Genomic DNA, 21,076 nt, shown 5'->3' on the forward strand with positions numbered 1-21,076 from the left:
GAAATTATTGATAGCAGCCCAGAGACAAAGGAAATATGAAAGAAAGATTGAGAGGTGGGTTAGATTGTGAAGGTATTCCATCATTCCTAATGAGAAACCCAAGTAAGAGAGAAAAGGAAAATCAAAAGAGGTAGTTTATGGTGAGATAATGGCAGAGAATTTTCCAGAATTAATTTAAGGCAAGAACCTTCAGATTCAAAAGGCAAAGTGAATCTCAACCAGGATAAGTGAAGGAAATCTTTTCAAATACAACAAAGTGAAACTGCAGGATACCAAAGATAAAGAAACAAGAAAGAAAAGACATCTCTTACCAGGAAACAACTATTAAATTTAGCATAGATTTCTCAACTGCAACAATGGGTACCATCTGACAATGGAAAAATATTTTTAAACTATCAAGAGAAAATAAACTTAGAACTATATACCTCACTAAACTATCAGTCATAGAAGTGAGGGTGAAATAAAGATATCATCAAACAAAAGCAGAGATGTTACTAACCACAGGGAGTTACTGAAGGGGCATCTATAAAAGATATACTTCAGGAAGACGGTAATCCCAGAAGTAATGTCTGAGGGGCAAGAAATCAGAGAGATGGCTAAACCTACCATCCTATCACTGACTAGGACAATCCTGAAGAGCATACTTACTCTACATTATTTCATTCTCTCAACTTACCCAAATCCTATATTCAATTACCTGCCAGTAGTATGTTTTATAAGTTTGGGGGAGGTCACAGAGAGGTCACCTCACCATAAATTCTTTGATTCCATATCATAGCAATTAGCATCAATCATCAAAATATAAATGAGTGTCATGAAATGAATAGACTATCTGACTAGAATAATCCTTGAATTCATTATATTCTGAAATAATTAGAGCAGAAATATACATTCCCAGTTCCCAAGCCATACATGTACTATCCTCTATTAGATGTAGCTAAATAATCTAAGTTTCTGGTAAATGACTGAGATACACACACACACAACAAAGTCTGCCCCCACCACCACCCTTAGTTGAAGGAGCATATGTCTCTGTTATTTTCATCCAAAGAACATTACATGATACTTTGAGAAAAATAAACCATAAAAGTTGAAAAAAATACTGGAACACAATGACCAGGAAAGAACAGTACCCATTTTTTCTTGGCTATAAACAAAAAGAGACCACACACAGAATTCCAAAACTGATTTTTAAAAACTAAAGTGCTTATTCATTTTTTTTCTTTTTTGGTCATGGTATATGGAGTTTCCAGGCCAGGGATCAGATCTGAGCTGCAATTGCAACCTAAGCCACAGCTTCGGTAATGCCAGATCCTCAACCAACTGTGCCTGGCTGGGTATCGAACCTGCATCTCAGTGCTTCCAAGAAATCGCCAATCTGTTGTGCCACAGTGTGAACTCCAAAAGTGCTTATTCATTTTTTAAGTATCCAAAGAAGATAATATAAAGAGTTCAAAACCAGAAATGTTCTATTATATCAAAAGTGATGTCATCTGCAACCATTTATCAGGCAAGAAAAATCCTATCAAAGTATCTTCACTCACAATGAGATCTTTATTACACTTCTGAATACCTATATAAATGAGTCAATGGCTGAATCATCTGATAATTAGTTTCAAATTAGTTTCAAATACTAATTTGGAAACCTTTAAATACAGATAAAAGCAGGAGTTCCCATCGTGGCTCAGTGGTTGGTAAATCTGACTGGGAACCATGAGGTTTCGGGTTCAATCCTGGCCTTGCTCAGTGGGTTGAGGATCTGGCATTGCCGTGAGCTGTGGTGTAGGTCACAGAGTGGCTCGGATCCCCCGTTGCTGTGGCTGTGGCGTAGGCTGTGGCGTAGCTCCAATTAGACCCCTAGCCTGGGAACCTCCACATGCCTCGGGAGCAGTCCTAGAAAAGGCGAAAAGGCAAAAAGACAAAAAAAAAAAAAAAAAAAAAAAAAAAATACTGATAAAAGTTGGCTTTGATATGCAAAAGAAAATATTTTTTTTTTTTTTGGAGTTCTCTGGTGGCCTATCAGTAAGGCCTATCAGTGTTGTCACTGCTGTGGCTTGGCTCACTGACATGGCGTGGATCCCTGGCCTGGGAACTTCCACATGCCATGGGCATGGCCAAAAAATAAAGAGAATAAAGATTTTATGTATATGCACACACATTCTTTTTTTTTTTTTTTTTTTTTTTTGCCTTATACGGCCGAACATGCGGCATATAGAAGTTCCCAGGCTAGGGGTCTAATTGGAGCTGTAGCTGCCAGCCTACACCACAGTCACAGCAATTTGGGATCCAAGCTGCATCTGTGACCTACACCACAGCTCACCACAATGCCAGATCCTTAACCCACTGAGCGAGGCCAGGGATCGAACCCACATCCTCATGGATACTAGTTGGGCTTGTTACCACTGAACCACAACAGGAATTTCCCACACACGAATTCTTAAGAGGTAAAACAGCACCATGATCCCCTACCTGTCTAACTGTGTTTCAAAATGTTGATGTTAGTGAATTTAACTGACATATAATTCTATTTTAATGCCACTATATTAATCCCACTGTGGAAAAAAATGCCTGGAAAACATGGAATTCTTTCTTATAAGAAAACACCAAACAGCTATTAAACAAGACTGGGTTGAAATTTTCATCATTTTAAAGATTTCTAATATTTCTGCTTTATGGCACCGGATTGCTTTTTTCAACATCTAAGTTCTTGAACACACCTTTTGAAAGAACTGTTATTACCAGGTCAAGCTGTATGTGGCAAATTACAACAGATTTATTCCCTCCTGCTGTGTAGCACAGGGAACTATGTCCAATCGCTTGTGACAGAACATGATGAAATATGAGAAAGAGTGTACAGATATATGACTGGGTCACTTTACTGTACAGCAGAAGTTGACAGAACAATGTAAATCAAATATAATAAAAGAATTTTTAATGAATAAATAAATATTCCCATAAAAACAGCAGAATGTTTTAGAAAATTAAGCAGTGATAGCATATATAAAGTATATCACACCCCATTATGCCATACAGAACAAACAATGCCAACATACCCCGGTTTACTGGCTTCTGTTTTCGAACATGCTTGCCCTTTTATTTTTTAATTAGCTTATGGCACTTTATTTTGTAATTCTTTCCGAAGAAAAACATTAAATCGAGACCTTTTAAAAGATATTACCTGAAAATTAAAAAAAAGTTTTGTAACCGTACAACTTAATAAAACACACTCTGTAATACGACAATCTTCCTGACAAATTCCATACTAAAGCAGAACTAAATCTTAGTACTTAATTTCATCAAGCCCTTTGCCAAATCACATATTCAAAAGCAGTATTATAAAATATAAAAGGAGAATGGAAATGCTCTAAGGAATAATCAGTTTTGATAATAATTTCTTAGCTGTCCTACTATAATTTTCTTTGAAACTCTATATAAATTACTCTAATGTTCTCATAAAATTAATATTTAAATAAACTCTGGTTCTTCCAAATCATTCTTCTTCATAATAGTTTCCTCAAGTTTTAGCAATAATTTGCCTCTAATACATAAAATGCTCATATATAACCCAAATAAAAAGAAGTCACTTCTCACAAAATAAATATTAACAGAGTTACGTTTCCTCTATAGGCACTTGAGGCTTGAGGATTATGAGAGAGCTACACAGCAGAGCACTGAATTTTGAAATTAGTCAAGAATGATTCAGAATTTCCTCTAGTAAACATAATATTAGCCATAAATGAAGGCAAAAGACAAAAGTACTGCCATAATTCTAGAAAAACACTTCTAGTCACAAATGAATAGGTCTTATTTAGGTTTATTGAAAGCATTTAACCACATAAAACTTATAGGGAAAAATGGCCATATGTGAAAACAGCCACAAGGATCAAAGCAGAACACAAGACGGTAACGAGCAGTGTCACAGAACATACTAAAGAGGTATGTATGGTCAGTCCCACTGGAACCAGTAGAGTCACATTCTTATATACCTAGGGAGAGAGATGGATTAGACAAGTTAGAGACATTTAAGATCAATGTCCTCAGGTAAGGTCACTACTTCTTTGACTTTTAATTTAACTTTTTTCTTTTTTCTTTGTAATATTTTCCATCCAGTGCTACACTACAGGTAACATCATTGGCTGGATGATTATTTCAGATTCAACATTTAAGTTAACGTAACAGAATTTGGACTCAATTCCCACAATAATTCTTTTTTTTTTTTTTTTTTTTTTTTTTAATGGCCACATATGGGCATGTGGCAATTCCCGGGCCAGGGATTGAATCCAAGCCACTGCTGTGACCCATGCTGCAGCTGCAGCAACACTGGGTCCTTTAACCCACTGCACCAGGCCAGGGATTGCACACCTACCTCCAAGCAAACCTAGCCACTGCAGTTGGATTCTTTTTTTTTTTTTTTTTGGTCTTTTTAGGACCACACTCACAGCATATGGAAGTTTCTGGGCTAGGGGTTGAATTGGAACTACAGCTGCAGGCCTACACCACAGCCACAGCAATGCCAGATCTGAGCCACATCTTCGGCCTACACCACAGCTCACAGCAACGCCAGACCCTTAACCCACTGAGCAAGGCCAGGGATCAAACCCACGTCCTCATGGATCCTAGTCATGGACCTGTAGTGTAGGCTGCAGACAAAGCTCAGATATGGCCATTGCTGTGGCTGTGGCTGTGGTGTGGGCCAGGAGCTGCAGCTCCGATTTGACCCTAAGCCTGGGAACTTCCATATGCCATGGGAGTGGCCCTAAAAAGAAAAAAAAAAAATTCTCATTAGTTTTGACTTTTTTTCTGCTTTTTATATAGAGTTGAATATATTGTTAAACATACTATCTATATTCTAATGTCACCTCTGTAATCAGTATAAACATTTACTTCCTCATACTATGTTTCATATTAGAATATAGAATAATCCATACGTTGAAGTCCTAAAGGAAAAACGTTAAAACAATAAAACTGAAGTATCCATTTCTGTTCTGCTGTTTCTCTCCCCAAGCAGTTTTAAAAGTTTATTATTCACAAATTACACAGCTGAATGTGTGCTTTACTGTTTTTATAACATCAAATTAGTTGTGATACTGACTAGCAATGCAAAAGTTCTCCTATGTTCAACTTGGTTTCTACTGGTTTTGCAGATAAAGATGTTCAATCAGAAAGTGCTAATTTTATGGTTTAAAAATCATTTTTTAAAAACATTAAAATTTAGGTAACTTGGGAATACTTTAGTTTTGATTTCTTTTTATGAATGCATGGATTATATTTTCATAACCAAAAAAAAAAAGTTACCAATGCAATCTGTAACAAAGTGCCATCTGAAATTATCTTTCAAATAATGGCATCTTAAATAAAACAAGCATGGAGTTCCTGTTGTGGCTCAGTGGTAAGGAACCCGACTAGTATCCATGAGGATGCGGGTTTGATCCCTGGCCTTGTTCAATTAGTTAAGGATTCCGCATTGCCATGAGCTGTGGTGTAGGTTGCAGCTGAGGGTGCGGCTCAGATCTGGCATTGTTGCGACTGTGGCACAGGTCAGCAGCTACAGCTCGGATTCAACCCCTGGCCAGGGAACTTCCATATGCTACAGGTACAGCCCTATAAAGACAAAAACAAACAAACAAAATAAGCCTTAGTATAGATCACCAACTTGGTAATTAATGGATACCTATTTTTCTGCTATCTATAAAAAAGAAAAAAAATCAAAATATTTAATTATGACCTTTTATTTCATGTTACATCATCTTAAGGAGAACCAAAGTCAAAATGTTTTAACAGTGCTTCTATTGTAGCAATGCATACTACCAATTTTTAAACCAATAAATCATTGTAAACACTAATCATACTCCTCATTCACATAAGAAAATCAAATGCAATTTCTCCAGATTATTTTAGAGTTTGAAAAAAATGAGGTACTCTATGGCAATAGGAATCTTGAAAGCAACTCTATACTGCATAAGATATTAGCACAATCATACATCTTCCCAACTGTTAGTGCAAAGAAGCTTCTCCAATACAAAACGGTAGTACTCTGGGAGCGCCCTCGTGGCTAAGTAGGTTAAGGATTTGGTGTTTTTTTGTTTTGGGGGTTTTTTTGGTCTTTTCTAGGGCTGCACACGCAGCATATGGAGGTTCCCAGGCCAGGGGTCTAATCGGAGCCGTAGCCGCCAGCCTACAACACAGACACAGCAATGCCAGATCCGAGCCGCATCTGCGACCTACACCACAGCTCATGGCAACTCCAGATCCTTAACCCACTGAGCAAGGCCAGGGATCGAACCCGCAACCTCATGGTTCCTAGTCGGATTCCTTAACCACCGAGTGACAACAGGAACTCCAGGATTTGGTGTTGTTACTGGTGTGGCTCTAGCTACAGCTGTGGCTCAGGTTCAGTCCCTGGCCTGGGAACTTCTACATGCCAAGGGCACAGCCAAATAACAACAACAAAAACCCCAAAACCCAAAAAAAGACAAAACTCCCCTCAAAAACCCAACAAAATAGTCGTGCTCTGCAGTAAGCCTTCATTGGCACTAGTAGTTTTCTTTTTTTTTCTTTTTTAAATTTTATTGGGGTATAGCTGATTTATAATGTTGTTTTAGCTTCAAATTTACAGCCAAGTGAATCAATTATACATATTCATATATCCATTCTTTTTTCCTATATAGGTTATTGCTAGCAGTTTTCTGAGCCAGCTGGTAGAAAGCTTTCTAAGCAACTATAAGGAAAATACTTCAAACTAATATCCACAATAGCACATATGAACAAATCTGCTTTATATTTATTTGGCAGTTATGTTGTATGCTAATTTAAATTGTTTTTATTTTATGTTCATTGCAAAATCACTTGATTTCTTGTAAAAATAAACTATAAAAGTAATGACACAGATTCTGCCACTCAACCAAAGAAAGTGGGCCTTAAAGAGAATTAGGAACAAAGAGAAACTCAAACAGATACTACAAGATACTACAATTAAAAGGCAGCTCTTTTTATTTATTTATTTACCTTTGCTTTTTAGGGCCACACTTGTGGCATATGGAGGTTCCCACATTAGGGGTCCGATCAGAGCTGTAGCCGCCAGCCTACGCCACAGCCACATCAGATCCGAGCCGCATCTGCCACCTACACCACAGCTCTTGACCACACCAGATCCTTAACCCACTGAATGAGGCCAGGAATTGAACCCTCAACCTCATCGTTCCTAGCCGGATTCGTTTCTGCTGCGCCACAGTGGGAACTCCAAAAGGCAGCTCTTTTTAAAGAGGAACAAAATGAGAGGAAAAAAAGAAGGAAAGAAAAGTAATGTGTTGTACAAAGACTTACCACTCGGAAGAGAAGTAGACCATGTTAACTAAAGAAGGTAAGTAGAAAACGACATAGATTCCTCAGACAAGCCAGTATTAATAAAATACTAATATTATCTAATTTAATAACTGAAAACAAATTTAGGAGGTTCGTACTCTTAATGTGGTCTAAAACAGCCTAGATTTAGATTTATAATAACAATACAACTGTCTAGAATCTTTGTCACAGTTGAAATGATACAACTTTAAAGTTTTATTTTCTTTTTTCACTTGTTCTGTGTAATATAATGAATTTATTTTGTTGTTAAAAAATTAATAAAAAAGTTCTAAAGTGAAGTTTTATTGATAAAGTAAAATAAGATGGACACATCACTATTTTTCTTTGCATTCTATACCTTTAAAAAGAATATCAGCTATGGAGTTCCTGTTGTGGCGCAGTGGTTAACGAATCCGACTAGGAACCATGAGGTTTCAGGAACCATGAGGTTTCGGGTTCGATCCCTGGCCTTGCTCAGTGGGTTAAGGATCTGGCGTTGCTGCAAGCTGTAGCACAGCTTGCAAATGTGACTGGGATCCTGCGTTGCTGTGGCTGTGGTGTAGGCTTCAGCTGCAGCTCTGATTAGACCCCAGCCTTGGAACTTCCATATGCTGCAGGTGTGGCCCTAAAAAGAAAAAGAAACAAAACCCAGCTTCCTATGGTAGAATATAAAATGCTAATCCCTTAAATGAAGCAGAGCCATTATAGAAAGTTTTTTTCAATAAGGCAGCATGATCTAAAAACAACATAAAATATTAACTTACTGACTTATATTTCATATTGTTCCATTGGCAGATATCCTGACTGTTCAAAGCACAAGGAGCTGTCATTTCTGACTGAGTCCAGCATTTCAAAACTGGAAACTCTGAGAAAGAATGATAGAACATATCAGAAAACCTATACTAGATTAGAGGCTAGGCCACTCCGTCATGTTAGGATATGTATTCAAACATTTTAATACACAATGTACATGATTTGGATCTATTTATCACATGCTGTTTTATTTTAGCAACCTGTTCCAAGTGGATGCCTAAGAAATTATAAAACTAGTAATAAAACTGAGCATGATTTCTTAACAAATACCATTACACCAAGAGCTGTTTTTTAAAAATTTAAACTTTTTTTGAAATATATAATCAGAGAAATGAACAGATCCTAAGCCTACAACCTGATAAATTTCCATAGAGTAAACACAACCATATAAAGAACACTCCGGACCAAAAAAACCCAAAACCCCAGCTGCTCTCTCAGTAGGGGGCAATTTCCCAAACTTTATTTAGGGTAGGTAAAAGGTACCATTAAACAAAAAGAGGACGGAGTTCCCGTCGTGGCGCAGTGGTTAATGAATCCGACTAGGAACCATGAGGTTGCGGGTTCGGTCCCTGCCCTTGCTCAGTGGGTTAACGATCCGGTGTTGCCGTGAGCTGTGGTGTAGGTTGCAGACGCGGCTCGGATCCCGAGCTGCTGTGGCTCTGGCGTAGGCCGGTGGCTACAGCTCCGATTGGACCCCTAGCCTGGGAACCTCCATATGCCATGGGAGCAGCCCAAGAAATAGCAAAAAAAGACAAGAAAAAAAAAAAAGAGGAGGGAGTTCCCATCGTGGCTCAGCAGAAACGAGTCTGACTAGGATCCATGAGGACAGAGGTTTGATCCCTGGCCTTGCTCAATGGGTTAAGGATCCAGCATGGCTGTGAGCTGTGGTGCAGGTTGCAGACTCGGCCCAGATCTGGCATTGCTGTGGCTGTAGTGTAGGTCATCGGCTACAGCTCCAATTCCACCCCTAGCCTGGGAACCTCCACATGCTGCAAATGCAGCCCAAACAAGACGAAAAAAAAAAAAAAAAAAAAAGAAAGAAAAGAAAAGAAAAGGCGGAGTTACCACTGTAGCACAACAGGATGGGAAGCATCTTGGGAGTACCGGGATGCAGGTTCGATCCCCAGCCCAGCAGAGTGGGTTAAGGATCCAACATTGCTGCAGCTGTGGCTTAGGTCACAACTGAGGCTTGGATCTGATCCCTGATCCCCGGCCAGGGAACTCCATATGCAGGAACTCCATATGCCTCGGGGCAGCCAAAAACCAAATAAAAAATACAAAATGAGGGAAAAGAAAGGTTGGATAAACAAAGCTAACATAGTTGAAGACTTTTTAATTTTCTCATCAGGAAATATACGATGGTAACAAATGTATGATTAAAAACTTCCTATCTCCCAGTCTTTAGTAACAAAGCTACTGATTTTTGTGTAACCTTTTTTTTTTTTTTTTTTTTTTTGCTTTTTAGGCCACACCTGCGGCATATAGAGGTTCCCAGGCTAGGGGTCCCTTTGGAGCTACAGCTGCCAGCCTACACCACAGCCACAGCAATGCAGGATCCAAGCCTTGTCTGTGACCTATACCACACAGCTCACAGCAATGCCAATCCTTAACCCACTGAGCAAGGCCAGGAATAGAACCCGCAGCCTCATGGTCCCTAGTCAGATTTGTTTCTGCTGCACCATGACAGGAACTCCTGTACACATTTTAATCAGACCAAATTTAGAGATACAAAGAACTAAAATCTGAAAAGAGCTAAGAAGAAAAATCTTGATTCTAGAAGAGTGAAAATGGTAAAAGCATATTTTTTTAAATTTATTCAAATCCACACACAAAAACAGAACAATTACACACAAACCCAAACACTCACAACTTCTACAACAAAACTAGGTGATAAAGTATCCCCTTAAACACCAAGTTGAGACAAAACACTAACAGCGACAAGTCCTACAATGTCAGTGTGAAGAATGAAAAGTAGCAAAGGGGTAAATGAAGAACAATGGCTGAAAAAAGAAAAACATCAAACATTATATGCCTACTTATAAAAGAATACGGCACTGCCTACAGTCTTGCCAAAAGAATCAGACTTGAATCTAATCACACTTCTAAAACCTGCTGCCAATTTCCAGGTAATAAAGAAGTCAGATGAACAGTATAATCACCAAAACCCAACTGGGGAAACTATAGGTCACATGAGTCAGGTTCTTCAACAGATAAATGTTTTAAGAAAGAGGAGATAGAGGGAAAACCTGTAAATTAAGAGGCTTATGGAAATAATGTATTTTTTTAAATGGGCAAGACTAAGTCGAAGAATGCTCAGTTGAGTGATCAAAGTATAAAGAAACACAAGGAAGGGCTTAAAAGATAGGAGAGTAGGTTACTCTTAGAGCAAAGGAGAAGGCTATGATTGGGACAGGACACATGAGGCTGCTGCTAGGGTGGCAAGCAATGCTCTGTTTCTTGACCTGAGTGGTGGTTACCAGAGTATTTGCCTTTTTTTTTTTTTTTTTTTTTTTTTTGTCTTTCTGCCATTTCTTGGGCTGCCCCTGCAGCATATGGAGGTTCCCAGGCTAGGGGTCTAATCAGAGGTGTAGCCACTGGCCTATGCCAGAGCCACAGCAACACCAGATCCGAGCCGAGTCTGTGACCTACACCACAGCTCACGGCAACACCAGATCCTTAACCCACTGAGCAAGGCCAGGGATCGAACCTGCAACCTCATGGTTCCTAGTCGGATTCGTTAACCACTGAGCCGTGACAGCAACTCCGAGAGTATTTGCCTTCTAGTAATTCACTAAGCTATATATTTTATGAAGTTTTCCATATCTGTGCCTTATTTTATAATCAAAAAGTTCAAAAGAAAAAAAAAAGAAACATGATTTTGTTGGTGACTTTAGACTCACCACCATACCTTTATTTTTATTTTTAACCCTCAGAAAAGATTTGCAACCCTTACCTTGGTCACAATACATCAATAAATCAGGGTTATTGACCACAATGAAGGTTTCTTCATCATTACAATGTGGCCGATGATAGCGATAGTGCACAGGCAAAAAAGCTTGGAAACAATCAGTGCACTGAGGATCCTGTCTGGCATAAATGAGAACTTCAGATTCCTTGGACAAATAGTCAGGAGCCTCTATATTAAAATTTTCTGAAACCATCACTGCCTGTCAAAAAAAACCACACAAATATTAATCCAGAAAAAGAAATGAATAAGATTAAAAAAAAAACCCAAAAATAAAACCAGATTAACAGAAACATCAAATTCATCCCCCTTGTAAACAACTTCTATTCCTCTTCCATTTCAATTTTAAGTAGAAAACACAAGATGCGATCTGTGTTTAAGCAAAGTTTGCTGAATGTAAATGAAGGACATTATATGCCAGGGTGTGAAATTTCCCCATAATGAAAATTATTTCCATGTAATTTCCTCAGCAATCTTTGTTTAGGTGCCAAAACAGGTACCAAGAAAAGAAATTTTGTGGATAAATATAACATTGTTCAGTAAGTATGAAAACTATGACAAAAAAACAGTTAACCCAGCATAGGTTAAAATGATTGATATCATTCTGGTAATTTCCTGTTCTTCAGAGAAGCAACTAAGATGACAGTGAGCAAGATAGACTATTGTGGTCAGGAAGTCAAAGCAAAGGTCAGCACTCTCAATATCAGGTATAAAAAGTTAATGGAAAACATGCTAAATGATTCTTTTAAAAAAATAATATGGTAGAAAACCTTTTGTTATAAGTACTCTACACCAAAAGGAAAAATGCTCAAGAGGTAGAAAGTAGTCCTCAATTACAATGTGTGCACGTGTCTACATATGTATTCATATGTACATACATATGTATGTAAGAAACTGCAGATATGCACACATACATTTACACATGTGTATCAACATTTATATACATAATCTGTATGTTTGTGTGTATACGCATCCACATACGCAACTTTTCTCTAGCTTCTCTATACAAAACCCGGACGTATTGCAGAGGAAAAACCAACATTAACGTCTATCCACCACAGCAAGGATCCTAATTCTCCTATTTGACAGTGACACCAAATGCTGTATTTTTGTACCTTGCTCCTTCTCTGTTCATCACAGGAGTAACAGAACTCATTGGCAAAGGTCAAGGAATTCTATGATCTAATGAGTCATAAGGAACCTAAGAGGTGATCAAAAGAAACCACTGTTCCACTGAGTGTATTTTTCAAGTATCCAGCCACTGTTTTAATACTTTCAATGACTGGAAGAGAGTTAATTACTTTGACTCATTTCACTTTATCTACTATTTAAAAGTTATTCCTCTTTTATGCTCTGACCTATAACAATTCACCAACTGTCCTTGTTTATATTATCCGCAATAAATATGTTCTTTATTTCACTAAGGGTCCCTTATACATCAAAGGGCAACTATGCTGGCTCCACTAAGTTTCTCCTCCCCAAAGAAATACAATTCTCTCAGTTTCTCACGACATGGTTTCCAAATTACTCATCACAGTTGCTTTTTGAAATACTCAGAGAACATAGTAGCAATATCATCTTCTTTCTCAAAAATTGCATGATGCTTTTTAACAGCCTCATTTCAGTATGAGACATATCTATCTATATGTGTTCTTTGAAAAAATTAATAGACCTTAATATTTAGAGCAGTTTTAGGTTAGCAGAAAATACAGCATTTCCACATACCCCCCCACCCCTCCCACATCCACTCACATAATTTTCTTTATTAACATTAGTGTAGTACATTTATTACAGATGATAAGCTATTACAGATACATTATTTTTTGTTTTTGTCTTTTGTCTTTTTAGGGCTGCACTCGCCACATATGGAGGTTCCCAGGCGAGGGGTCAAATGGGAGCTGCAGCTGCTGGCCTATACCACAGCCACAGCAACTCGGGATCCTTAACCCACTGAGCGAGGCCAGAAATCAAACCCACGTCCTCATGGATTCTAGTTGGGTTTGTTAACCACTGAGCCACGACAGGAACTCTCTGATACACTATTATTAACTAATGTCCATCGTTTTTTTTGTTTTTCGTCTTTTTAGGGCTCCGCCCACAGCATATGTAAGTTCCAGGCAAGGGGTCAAATCCAAGCAGTAGCTGCCGACCACAGCCACAGCAACACGAGATCCGAGCCACGTCTGAGGCCTACACCACAGCTCACAGCAACGCCATATCCCCAACTCACTGAGCAAGGCCAGGGATCGAACCCACATCTTCATGGATACTAGTTAGATTCACTTCTGCTGCGCCACAATAGGAACTCTCTTACATTCCTTTTTTTCCTTTGTTTTATATTTTTGGTACTTTCTATTGCTATGATTTCAAGTTCATTAATCTTTTCTTTTGCACTGATCTTCCATTAATTTTATCCAGAATATTTTTCATCTCACATAGTGTACATTTCAACTGTCCTTTTATATATAATTCCATTTACTTTTCCTTCTTTCTTCCTTCCTTTCTTTCTTTCATCTTTTTAGGACCGAATCCGCAGCATATGGAGGTTCCCAAGCTAAGGGCTGAATCAGAGCTGTAGTTGCTGGCCTATGCCATAGCTACAGCAACACAGGATCTGAGCCGCATCTGCAACCTACCCCACAGGGTCACATCAATGCTGGATCCTTAATTCACTGAGCAAATCCAGGGATTGACCTGTGTTCTCATGGATGCTAGTCAGTTTTGTTTCTGCAGAGCCATGACAGGAACTCCTTACTTAACTATCTGAACATAAGGAATACAGTTATAGTAACTCTTTTCTTGGTCTGCCTGTTAATTCTAGTATCTGGATCAGTTTTGATTGATTCATTTATCTCCTCATTACAGGTCATATTTTCCCACATCCATGCTTACCTGCTAGTTTCTTATTAGAATCAAGATAGTGCAATTTTTATCTTGGTGGGTGCTGACTACTTCTGTATTCCTATAAGTACTCTTGAGTTTTATTTGGAATGCAGTTAAGTAACTTGCTAAAAGTTTGATTTTTGGAAGGTCTTGGTTTTAAAATGTGTTAAACAGGACTTAAGCAAAGTTTAGTCCAGGGGTAAGTATTCCCCACTACTGAGTAAAAGTTCTGTTTACTCTATGCAATGCCCAGTGAATTACGAGGGTTTTCCTAGTCTGGCTCATGGGAACAGGCACTGCTACTGGGCCTGTGTGAGACACTGTTACTTCGAATTTTTTCACATGTTTCTTTTCCCAGCATCCACCAGTTTCCTCACATGTATCCATTAATCAACACTCGACTACATGCTTGAGGTGGACCTTCCATGGAGCTCTGGAGTTTGTCTCCATGCAGTTCTCTACTCCCTGGCACACTGTCTCACGAATTCTGGTGACTTTGGTCTCCCCACAATCTCACTTTATCTCCTCAGGTCCTCCAGGATCTGCTTGGGTTCCTCCTCCCCTATACCGTTTCCCCAGAAAACTTCTTTCATGCAATAAACTGGGACAATCCAAGGCTCACCTTATTTAATTTCCAACTCTCAGATATCACTTCACTCACTGACTGATATTCAATTATTTTTTCCCATTATATCATATATTTTGTCTATTTCTTGGTTGTTTCAAGTGGAAAGGTACATCTGGTCCCTATTCTCCAACTTGGCCAAGGCAGAAGGCCTAACATTACACATTTTGATTGAGTGAAACTTATGATTTCAAAAACACAGTATTTCCATTTTGACCTACAAAACAGCAATTTCACATATTTCAATTTTACAATTATGCTGTTTCCAAAGAATCTATGCAATTTTAAATAAATATATCTGTCTACCTAAGAATGAAGTGAGGTTTTTTTTTGGGGGGGAGGGGGGCCTACGCCGCAGCTCACAGCAATGCTGGATCCTTAACCCACTGAGCTAGGCCAGGGATCAAAGCCACGTCCTCATGGATACTAGTTGGGTTTGTTATTGCTGAACCACAATGGGAACTACAAAATGAGGTTCATTTGATGGGCCCTAATCATGACAAACCTATTTAAGATTTGTTTTTAGTTTCAAATTGCTCACAAAGCATCCAAACACCTTCCAGAACATTTTGTTGCCACATCACTCACTTGATTTGGACCCAGTGGCCTATCTGCTATAGCCAAAAATTTTACCTCATCTAACACAGTTAAGATCTCATTTTGAAATATAAGCATCAATCATTCCCTATGTATAAATTCCTTCCTATCTAGTTAAACTCACCATATAATACCCACTTTTTTTTTTTTTTTTTTTTTTTTTTTTTGTCTTTTTGCTATTTCTTGGGCCGCTCCCATGGCATATGGAGGTTCCCAGGCTAGGGGTCCAATCGGAGCTGTAGCCACCGGCCTACGCCAGAGCCACAGCAACGCGGGATCCGAGCCGCGTCTGCAACCTACACCACAGCTCACGGCAACACCGGATCGTTAACCCACTGAGCAAGGGCAGGGACCAAACCCGCAACCTCATGGTTCCTAGTCGGATTCGTTAACCACTGCGCCACCACGGGAACTCCAATACCCACTTTTCATAACACAGTTTCTCTGCACAAAGAACTGGGCCACAGTCTCAATTCAGCTAGGCAGAAGGAAATAGCATCTAATAGGTCAAGAAATTAAATTCCAATTACACCAATGAGATATCTAATTTTCTAGAAATTTCCAAAATGAAAAAGTAAATTCACTTATAATTAGGAATGAGAAATAAGGAAGCGGAAAATCAAGATAAAGAAAATTTGCCAATCAATCTATAGTGGGACCCTTTACTCATCCTATTTTCTTGTTACAGTCAACCACACACCCCTACCTCGTCCCAACCAAAGGTATAGGCGTGTGACCTCTCTTAGGGTACTCATTTGTAAAAATATTCCATTTTCTTAAAGTGTGGTAGGCACTGTATTAATTAGGTTTAAATATGATTCCAATCCATGTCATTACAAGCCAAGAATTACATTTAAATTTGAAGCTTATTATTTAAAAATGTAAAAGCCTCATTCAGAATTCCCTGCTCAGTGAAAAAAAAAAAAGATACCAGTGAGGAAAAAAAGCAACAGGAGTCTTCCTATAGGTATAATTGTACCTAAACCACCATAAATATGAACATGTGTATCTAAATTGCCATATGTACATAAAAAACAGAACACAGAAAGAAACTCAGTGGCTGTGGATTAAAATAAGTGGCAGCTTATCACTGTGTACCTCGTTACACCTCCTGCATTTTGAGCAATGAAAATATAATTACCTACTCAAAAACAAATTCAAATAAATAAAGCAGGTGAAGAAGTTAGCCTTCTTCACAATTAGAAATAAGTCACCATCATGAGGCGTTCCCATCACGGTGCAGTGGGTTAAGAATCTGACTTCAGCGACTCTGGTCACTATAAAGGCATGGGTTTGACCCCTGGCCCAGCGCAGTAGGTTAAAAGGATCTGGTGTTGCTGCAGCTGTGGTACAGGTCTCAGCTACAGCTCAGATTCAATCCCTGGCCCAGGAGCTTCCATATGCTGCAGGTGCAGCCATTTAAAAAAAAGAAAAAAAAAATCACAATCATGAGTGACTCGAAGCATATTCATTTTGCCTTTTTATCTTATGAACTAAGACAGTGCTTCTCAAAATTTCTTAAAAGGAATCACTGGAGTCATTAACAGTTTTGGGGGTCCAATATGACCTACTGTATTAAGTTTTCTCAGGAAGACAATAATATGCACAGAAAGTGCCCACCCACTGATTCTTATAAAAATTAGGGAAACCCTAACTCAAGAGTAAGCTTCATTTCCAGAAAGAACAAAAACTTTGCTGGAGTTCCTGTCATGGCACAGTGGTTAATGAATCTGACTAGGAACCATGAGGTTGCAGGTTCGATCCCTGGCCTTGATTAGTGGGTTAAGGATCCTGTGTTGTCTTGAGCTGTGGCATAGGTTGCAGACGTCGTGGCTCAGATCTGCTGTTGCTGTGGCTCTGGCGTAGGCTGGCGGCTACAGCTCCAATTAGACCCCTACCCTGGCAACCTCCATATGCCATGGGAAGCCGCCCTGCCCCTAGAAAAGGCAAAAATACAAAAACAAAAAAAAACTGGACTCATTTCTTGGCTCTTCCCTTTACTTGCATGTTCCTAGATAAATTATTTGGCCTCTTTGTGCTCATTTTCTTACCTATAAAATGGAATCCTTTAAAGGCTGTTGTAAAGGTTAATCTATATAAAGGGTGTGGGATATAATCTTTATTATAATGCTTAATTTTAACTTGCTTCCTTTTTCAAAAAATTTTTTTTGGTCTTTTTTTTTTTTTTTACAGGGCCGTGCCCAAGGCATTTGGAGATTCCCAGGCTAGGGATTGAATTGGAGAGGCAGTTGCCAGCCTATGCCACAGTCACAGCAACTCAGGAACCGAGCTGCTTCTGCAACCTACACCACAGCTCACAGCAACGCTGGATCCTTAACCCACTGAGTGAGGCCAGGGATCAAACCCAAGTCCTCATGGATACCAGTCAGGTTTGTTACCACTGAGCCACACAGGAACTCCCGCTGCTTTCTTTTTTATAAAAAATGAAGCTCTCTGGCATACAGATAACCAATATATGTTTCCTTTCCTGCCATACACAAATTGTATGGATATTGGGATATATATCAGTTTAACAAAGTAGCTGACAAGAATACTCTCATTCTAACTTTAAAAAGTTACTTTATTCATTCTTGTAAAAAGTTACTTTATACATTTTAACAAAAATGAATAAAAATTACTACAATGTTATCTTATCTATTTTACTTAATCCAAACTATAGCAACCCTAAAATAATTTCTCTCTCTTTAACAAAAAAAAAAAAAAAAAAAAAAAAAAAAACTCTACTAGTTATACCTCTGTTATGTTTTTCTCTCGTAATGAAGCCAACTCATATGGATCCACAAAAAGTCCTGTCGGGATGTATTGTCTAATTAAGACTCGGCAGGTCTGTAAGTCCTCAATGCCTTCTCCAAATTTCACTCTTATTAACAGGTCTCTGTAAGACAAATATGTTTAAGGTAAATCTCTTCATTCAATTGTTAAATGAGACAGTATAACATTATATTCAAATTAGTAGAAATAGTATATTTTAAGTTTTTCAAAAGAAGATGATAAGGACAAATGAAACACTTATATCACATCAGAACCACTCATTAGATTTTTCATAAATTCATGTCATAAGCCACAGTATAGTATTAGTGTGAAAACAAAGACCAATGGAAAGGGACAGAATCCAGAAACAAACACATACTTTTTAAAAATAAAGGTGCCAAGGAGTTCCCGTCGTGGCGCAGTGGTTAACGAATCCGACTAGGAACCGTGAGGTTGCAGGTTCAATCCCTGGCCTTGCTCAGTGGGTTAACAATCCGGCGTTGCCGTGAGCTGTGGTGTAGGTCACAGACAAGGTTCAGATCCTGCGTTGCTGTGGCTCTGGCGTAGGCCGGTGTCTACAGCTCCGATCTGACCCCTAGCCTGGGAACCTCCATATGCCGCGGGAGCAGCCACAGAAAAGGCAAAAAGACAAATAAAAAATAAATTAAAAAATTAAAAAAATAAAAATAAAGGTGCCAATATAATTTGAGAGGGAAAGGATTGTCTTTTCAACAAATGGTACTGAAACAACTGAATACCTGTACAAAAGAAATTTAATCTTGACTTCTACCTCATATTACAAATATTAATTTGAAATAGATTATGAACCTAAATGTACAGTTGTCCCCACTTTCTGTCTGGGGGCCCATTTTGGATCAAGAGTACAGAAGGAGAGCCAAAGCATGGTGCTTTGCTTAAGTGAGAAAATAAAGATAGAAGCTAAGGGCAGCTTAAGTAGCTAGAAGTCACAGTACTAAGTAAAGAGGGGAGAATTTTGCAGAAAAAGTTCTAGAAGTCTGAATTGAAGTTCCCTTTAGTTTGTGTTGAATACTAAGATAAGCATGAGTAGGACGTACTCCAGAAGATTGGACAAAGAATCACCAGAAAACTGAAGGACGAGAAATTTTAAAATTTCACACAGGGTTGGGAGACATTTACATTCCAACCAACAAAAGCATAGAGACTGAAGGGTTCAGCAGAGATCCCACAGAAGTAGAAAGTAGAATGGTAGTTGCCAGGGGGTAGGGGAAGGGAAGACTAGGGTGTTGCTGTTGAAGAGGTTACATACAGTTTCAGTTTTGCAAGATGAAGAGAGTTCTGTGGATGGACGGTGGTGATGCTAACACAACATAACAAAACTGTGAATGTCCTCAATGCCACTGAACGAGGTGGAATAGTCTTCTGCTTTCTAAATGTTAGCAGTGGGGGAGTTCCTATCATGGCTCAGTGGTTAAAGAACCCAACTAGTAGGTTCGATCCCTGGCCTTGCTCAGTGGGTTAAAGATCCGGCGTTGCCATGAGCTGTGGTATAGGTCGCAGACGCAGCTCGGATCTGGTGTGGCTGTGGCTGTGGTGTAGGCCAGCAGCTGTAGCTGTGATCTGACCCCTAGTCTGGGAACTTCCATATGCTGCAGGTACGGCCCTAAAAAGATAAATAAATGTATGTGTGTATGTTGACAGTGGAAACGGAGCATTTAAAGAGGCTGGTATGACTTCTGAAAAGAAGAGACTGAGTCAAATTTCTAAGATAGAATTATTTTATTTTGAACTTAATTTTAAATAACATGCTTGTGTCCCTCTGACTAATGCTTCAGCAATAGAAGGAGAGAGTTGTATGTCCACTTATTTCAGTGGCAGGTCAGGGGTAATAGGGTTTCTTTTCACCAGAGATATAGACAAATGACCCTCTGGACCCACGGTTAAACAAAACCTACAATTCTATGAAAAAGTCTATGAAAGAGATTTGGAACTAATTAATTTGGGCTTTTCAGAAACAGTCTTTTAAATTAATTAATTAATTTATTTATTTGGCTACACCCATGGCATGAAGAAGTTCCCAGGCCAGGGATCGAACCTGAGCCACAGCAGTGACCAAAGCCACAGCAGTGACAGTGGTGGATCCTTAACCCATTGAAACACCAGGGAACTGCCAGAAATATTCTATATTTAGAAGGAAGTTTTAAAGATATTTATATTTAGCTATATTCATTTATATTCAAGCTAACAGTAATTTCTCCTAGTATCTAAACTTAAAGTGTACATTCCACATTTTAAAAAATTATCCCAAAAGAAAACCATCCTAGGAATTCCCTGGTGGTTTAGTGGATTAAGGGTCTGGCATTGTCATTGCTGTGGCTCAGTCACTGCTGTGGCATGGGTCCAGTCTCTGACCCAGGAACTTCCTCATATCACAGGCAGGGAAAGGATGGGAAAGGACGGGAAGGGGAGGGGAGGGAAGGGGAAGGGGGAGGGGAGGGTTAGGGGGTGCGGAGGGGGGAGGGGAGAAAGAGGGGTTGAGGAGGGGGAGGGGAGGGGAGAGAAGGACTCCCAGGTCAAACAATTCAAGGCAAAACAAAAAAAAAAATGAACATTAGTGGCATCTAAACTATAGCCAATCCTGTTGTTGTTTTTTTTAATGGACTTCAAATCAAAGGTAAACCAATCTTATTTTAGGTATGTGAAAAATGATAAGTGTATCTTAATGAATAGTGTTCCCTTAAACATGTGAGCTCTTCAACAAAAATGAAACAAAGCAGGCATCTGTGACTGTTTTATCAGTGCTGGCCATTAAGTAGGTTTTGTTGTTTAGGGGCAGAGAAGGAGATTTGTTCCCTTTGGACATAAAATAGTCAATACCCTAACAACCATGTACGTTCAAACTTATTCCAAAGTCAATCTTCAGCTTACTTTAAGTAGGGGAATGCATTGTAGTTTCCATATATGTTTATATTATATTTCTATAATATTTATGAGTTGCTTAAAAGCTATGTGAAATGTGTAGTTACTAAAACAGCTGATTTTTCCCTTCTCTCTCCCTTTCTAAGGAAGGGACTTCAGTTGTCCCTACATGGCTAGAACCA

General features: G+C 38.9%; 1 protein-coding gene across 1 annotated transcript in view; it reads right to left on the bottom strand.

Annotated features, from left to right (window-relative positions):
- Positions 1 to 2,917: 2,917 nt before the first annotated feature.
- Positions 2,918 to 21,076, bottom strand: part of PIGX (phosphatidylinositol glycan anchor biosynthesis class X) — a 31,080-nt gene continuing 12,921 nt past the window's right edge. The window contains exons 3-6 of the mRNA NM_001436021.1: positions 17,979 to 18,120; positions 11,108 to 11,321; positions 8,106 to 8,206; positions 2,918 to 3,986 (exon numbers count right to left, since the gene is read on the bottom strand). Coding sequence (NP_001422950.1) covers positions 3,843 to 3,986; positions 8,106 to 8,206; positions 11,108 to 11,321; positions 17,979 to 18,120 — 601 coding nt within the window. The 3' untranslated portion in view covers positions 2,918 to 3,842. The remainder of the gene's footprint in view (positions 3,987 to 8,105; positions 8,207 to 11,107; positions 11,322 to 17,978; positions 18,121 to 21,076) is intronic.

The sequence above is a fragment of the Sus scrofa genome, chromosome 13 (assembly GCF_054392235.1).
Source record: "Sus scrofa isolate SSC_HxYL_T2T_F1_AM1 chromosome 13, Sscrofa_HxYL_maternal_Yorkshire_Landrace_v2.0, whole genome shotgun sequence".
Taxonomy (NCBI): Eukaryota; Metazoa; Chordata; class Mammalia; order Artiodactyla; family Suidae; genus Sus; species Sus scrofa.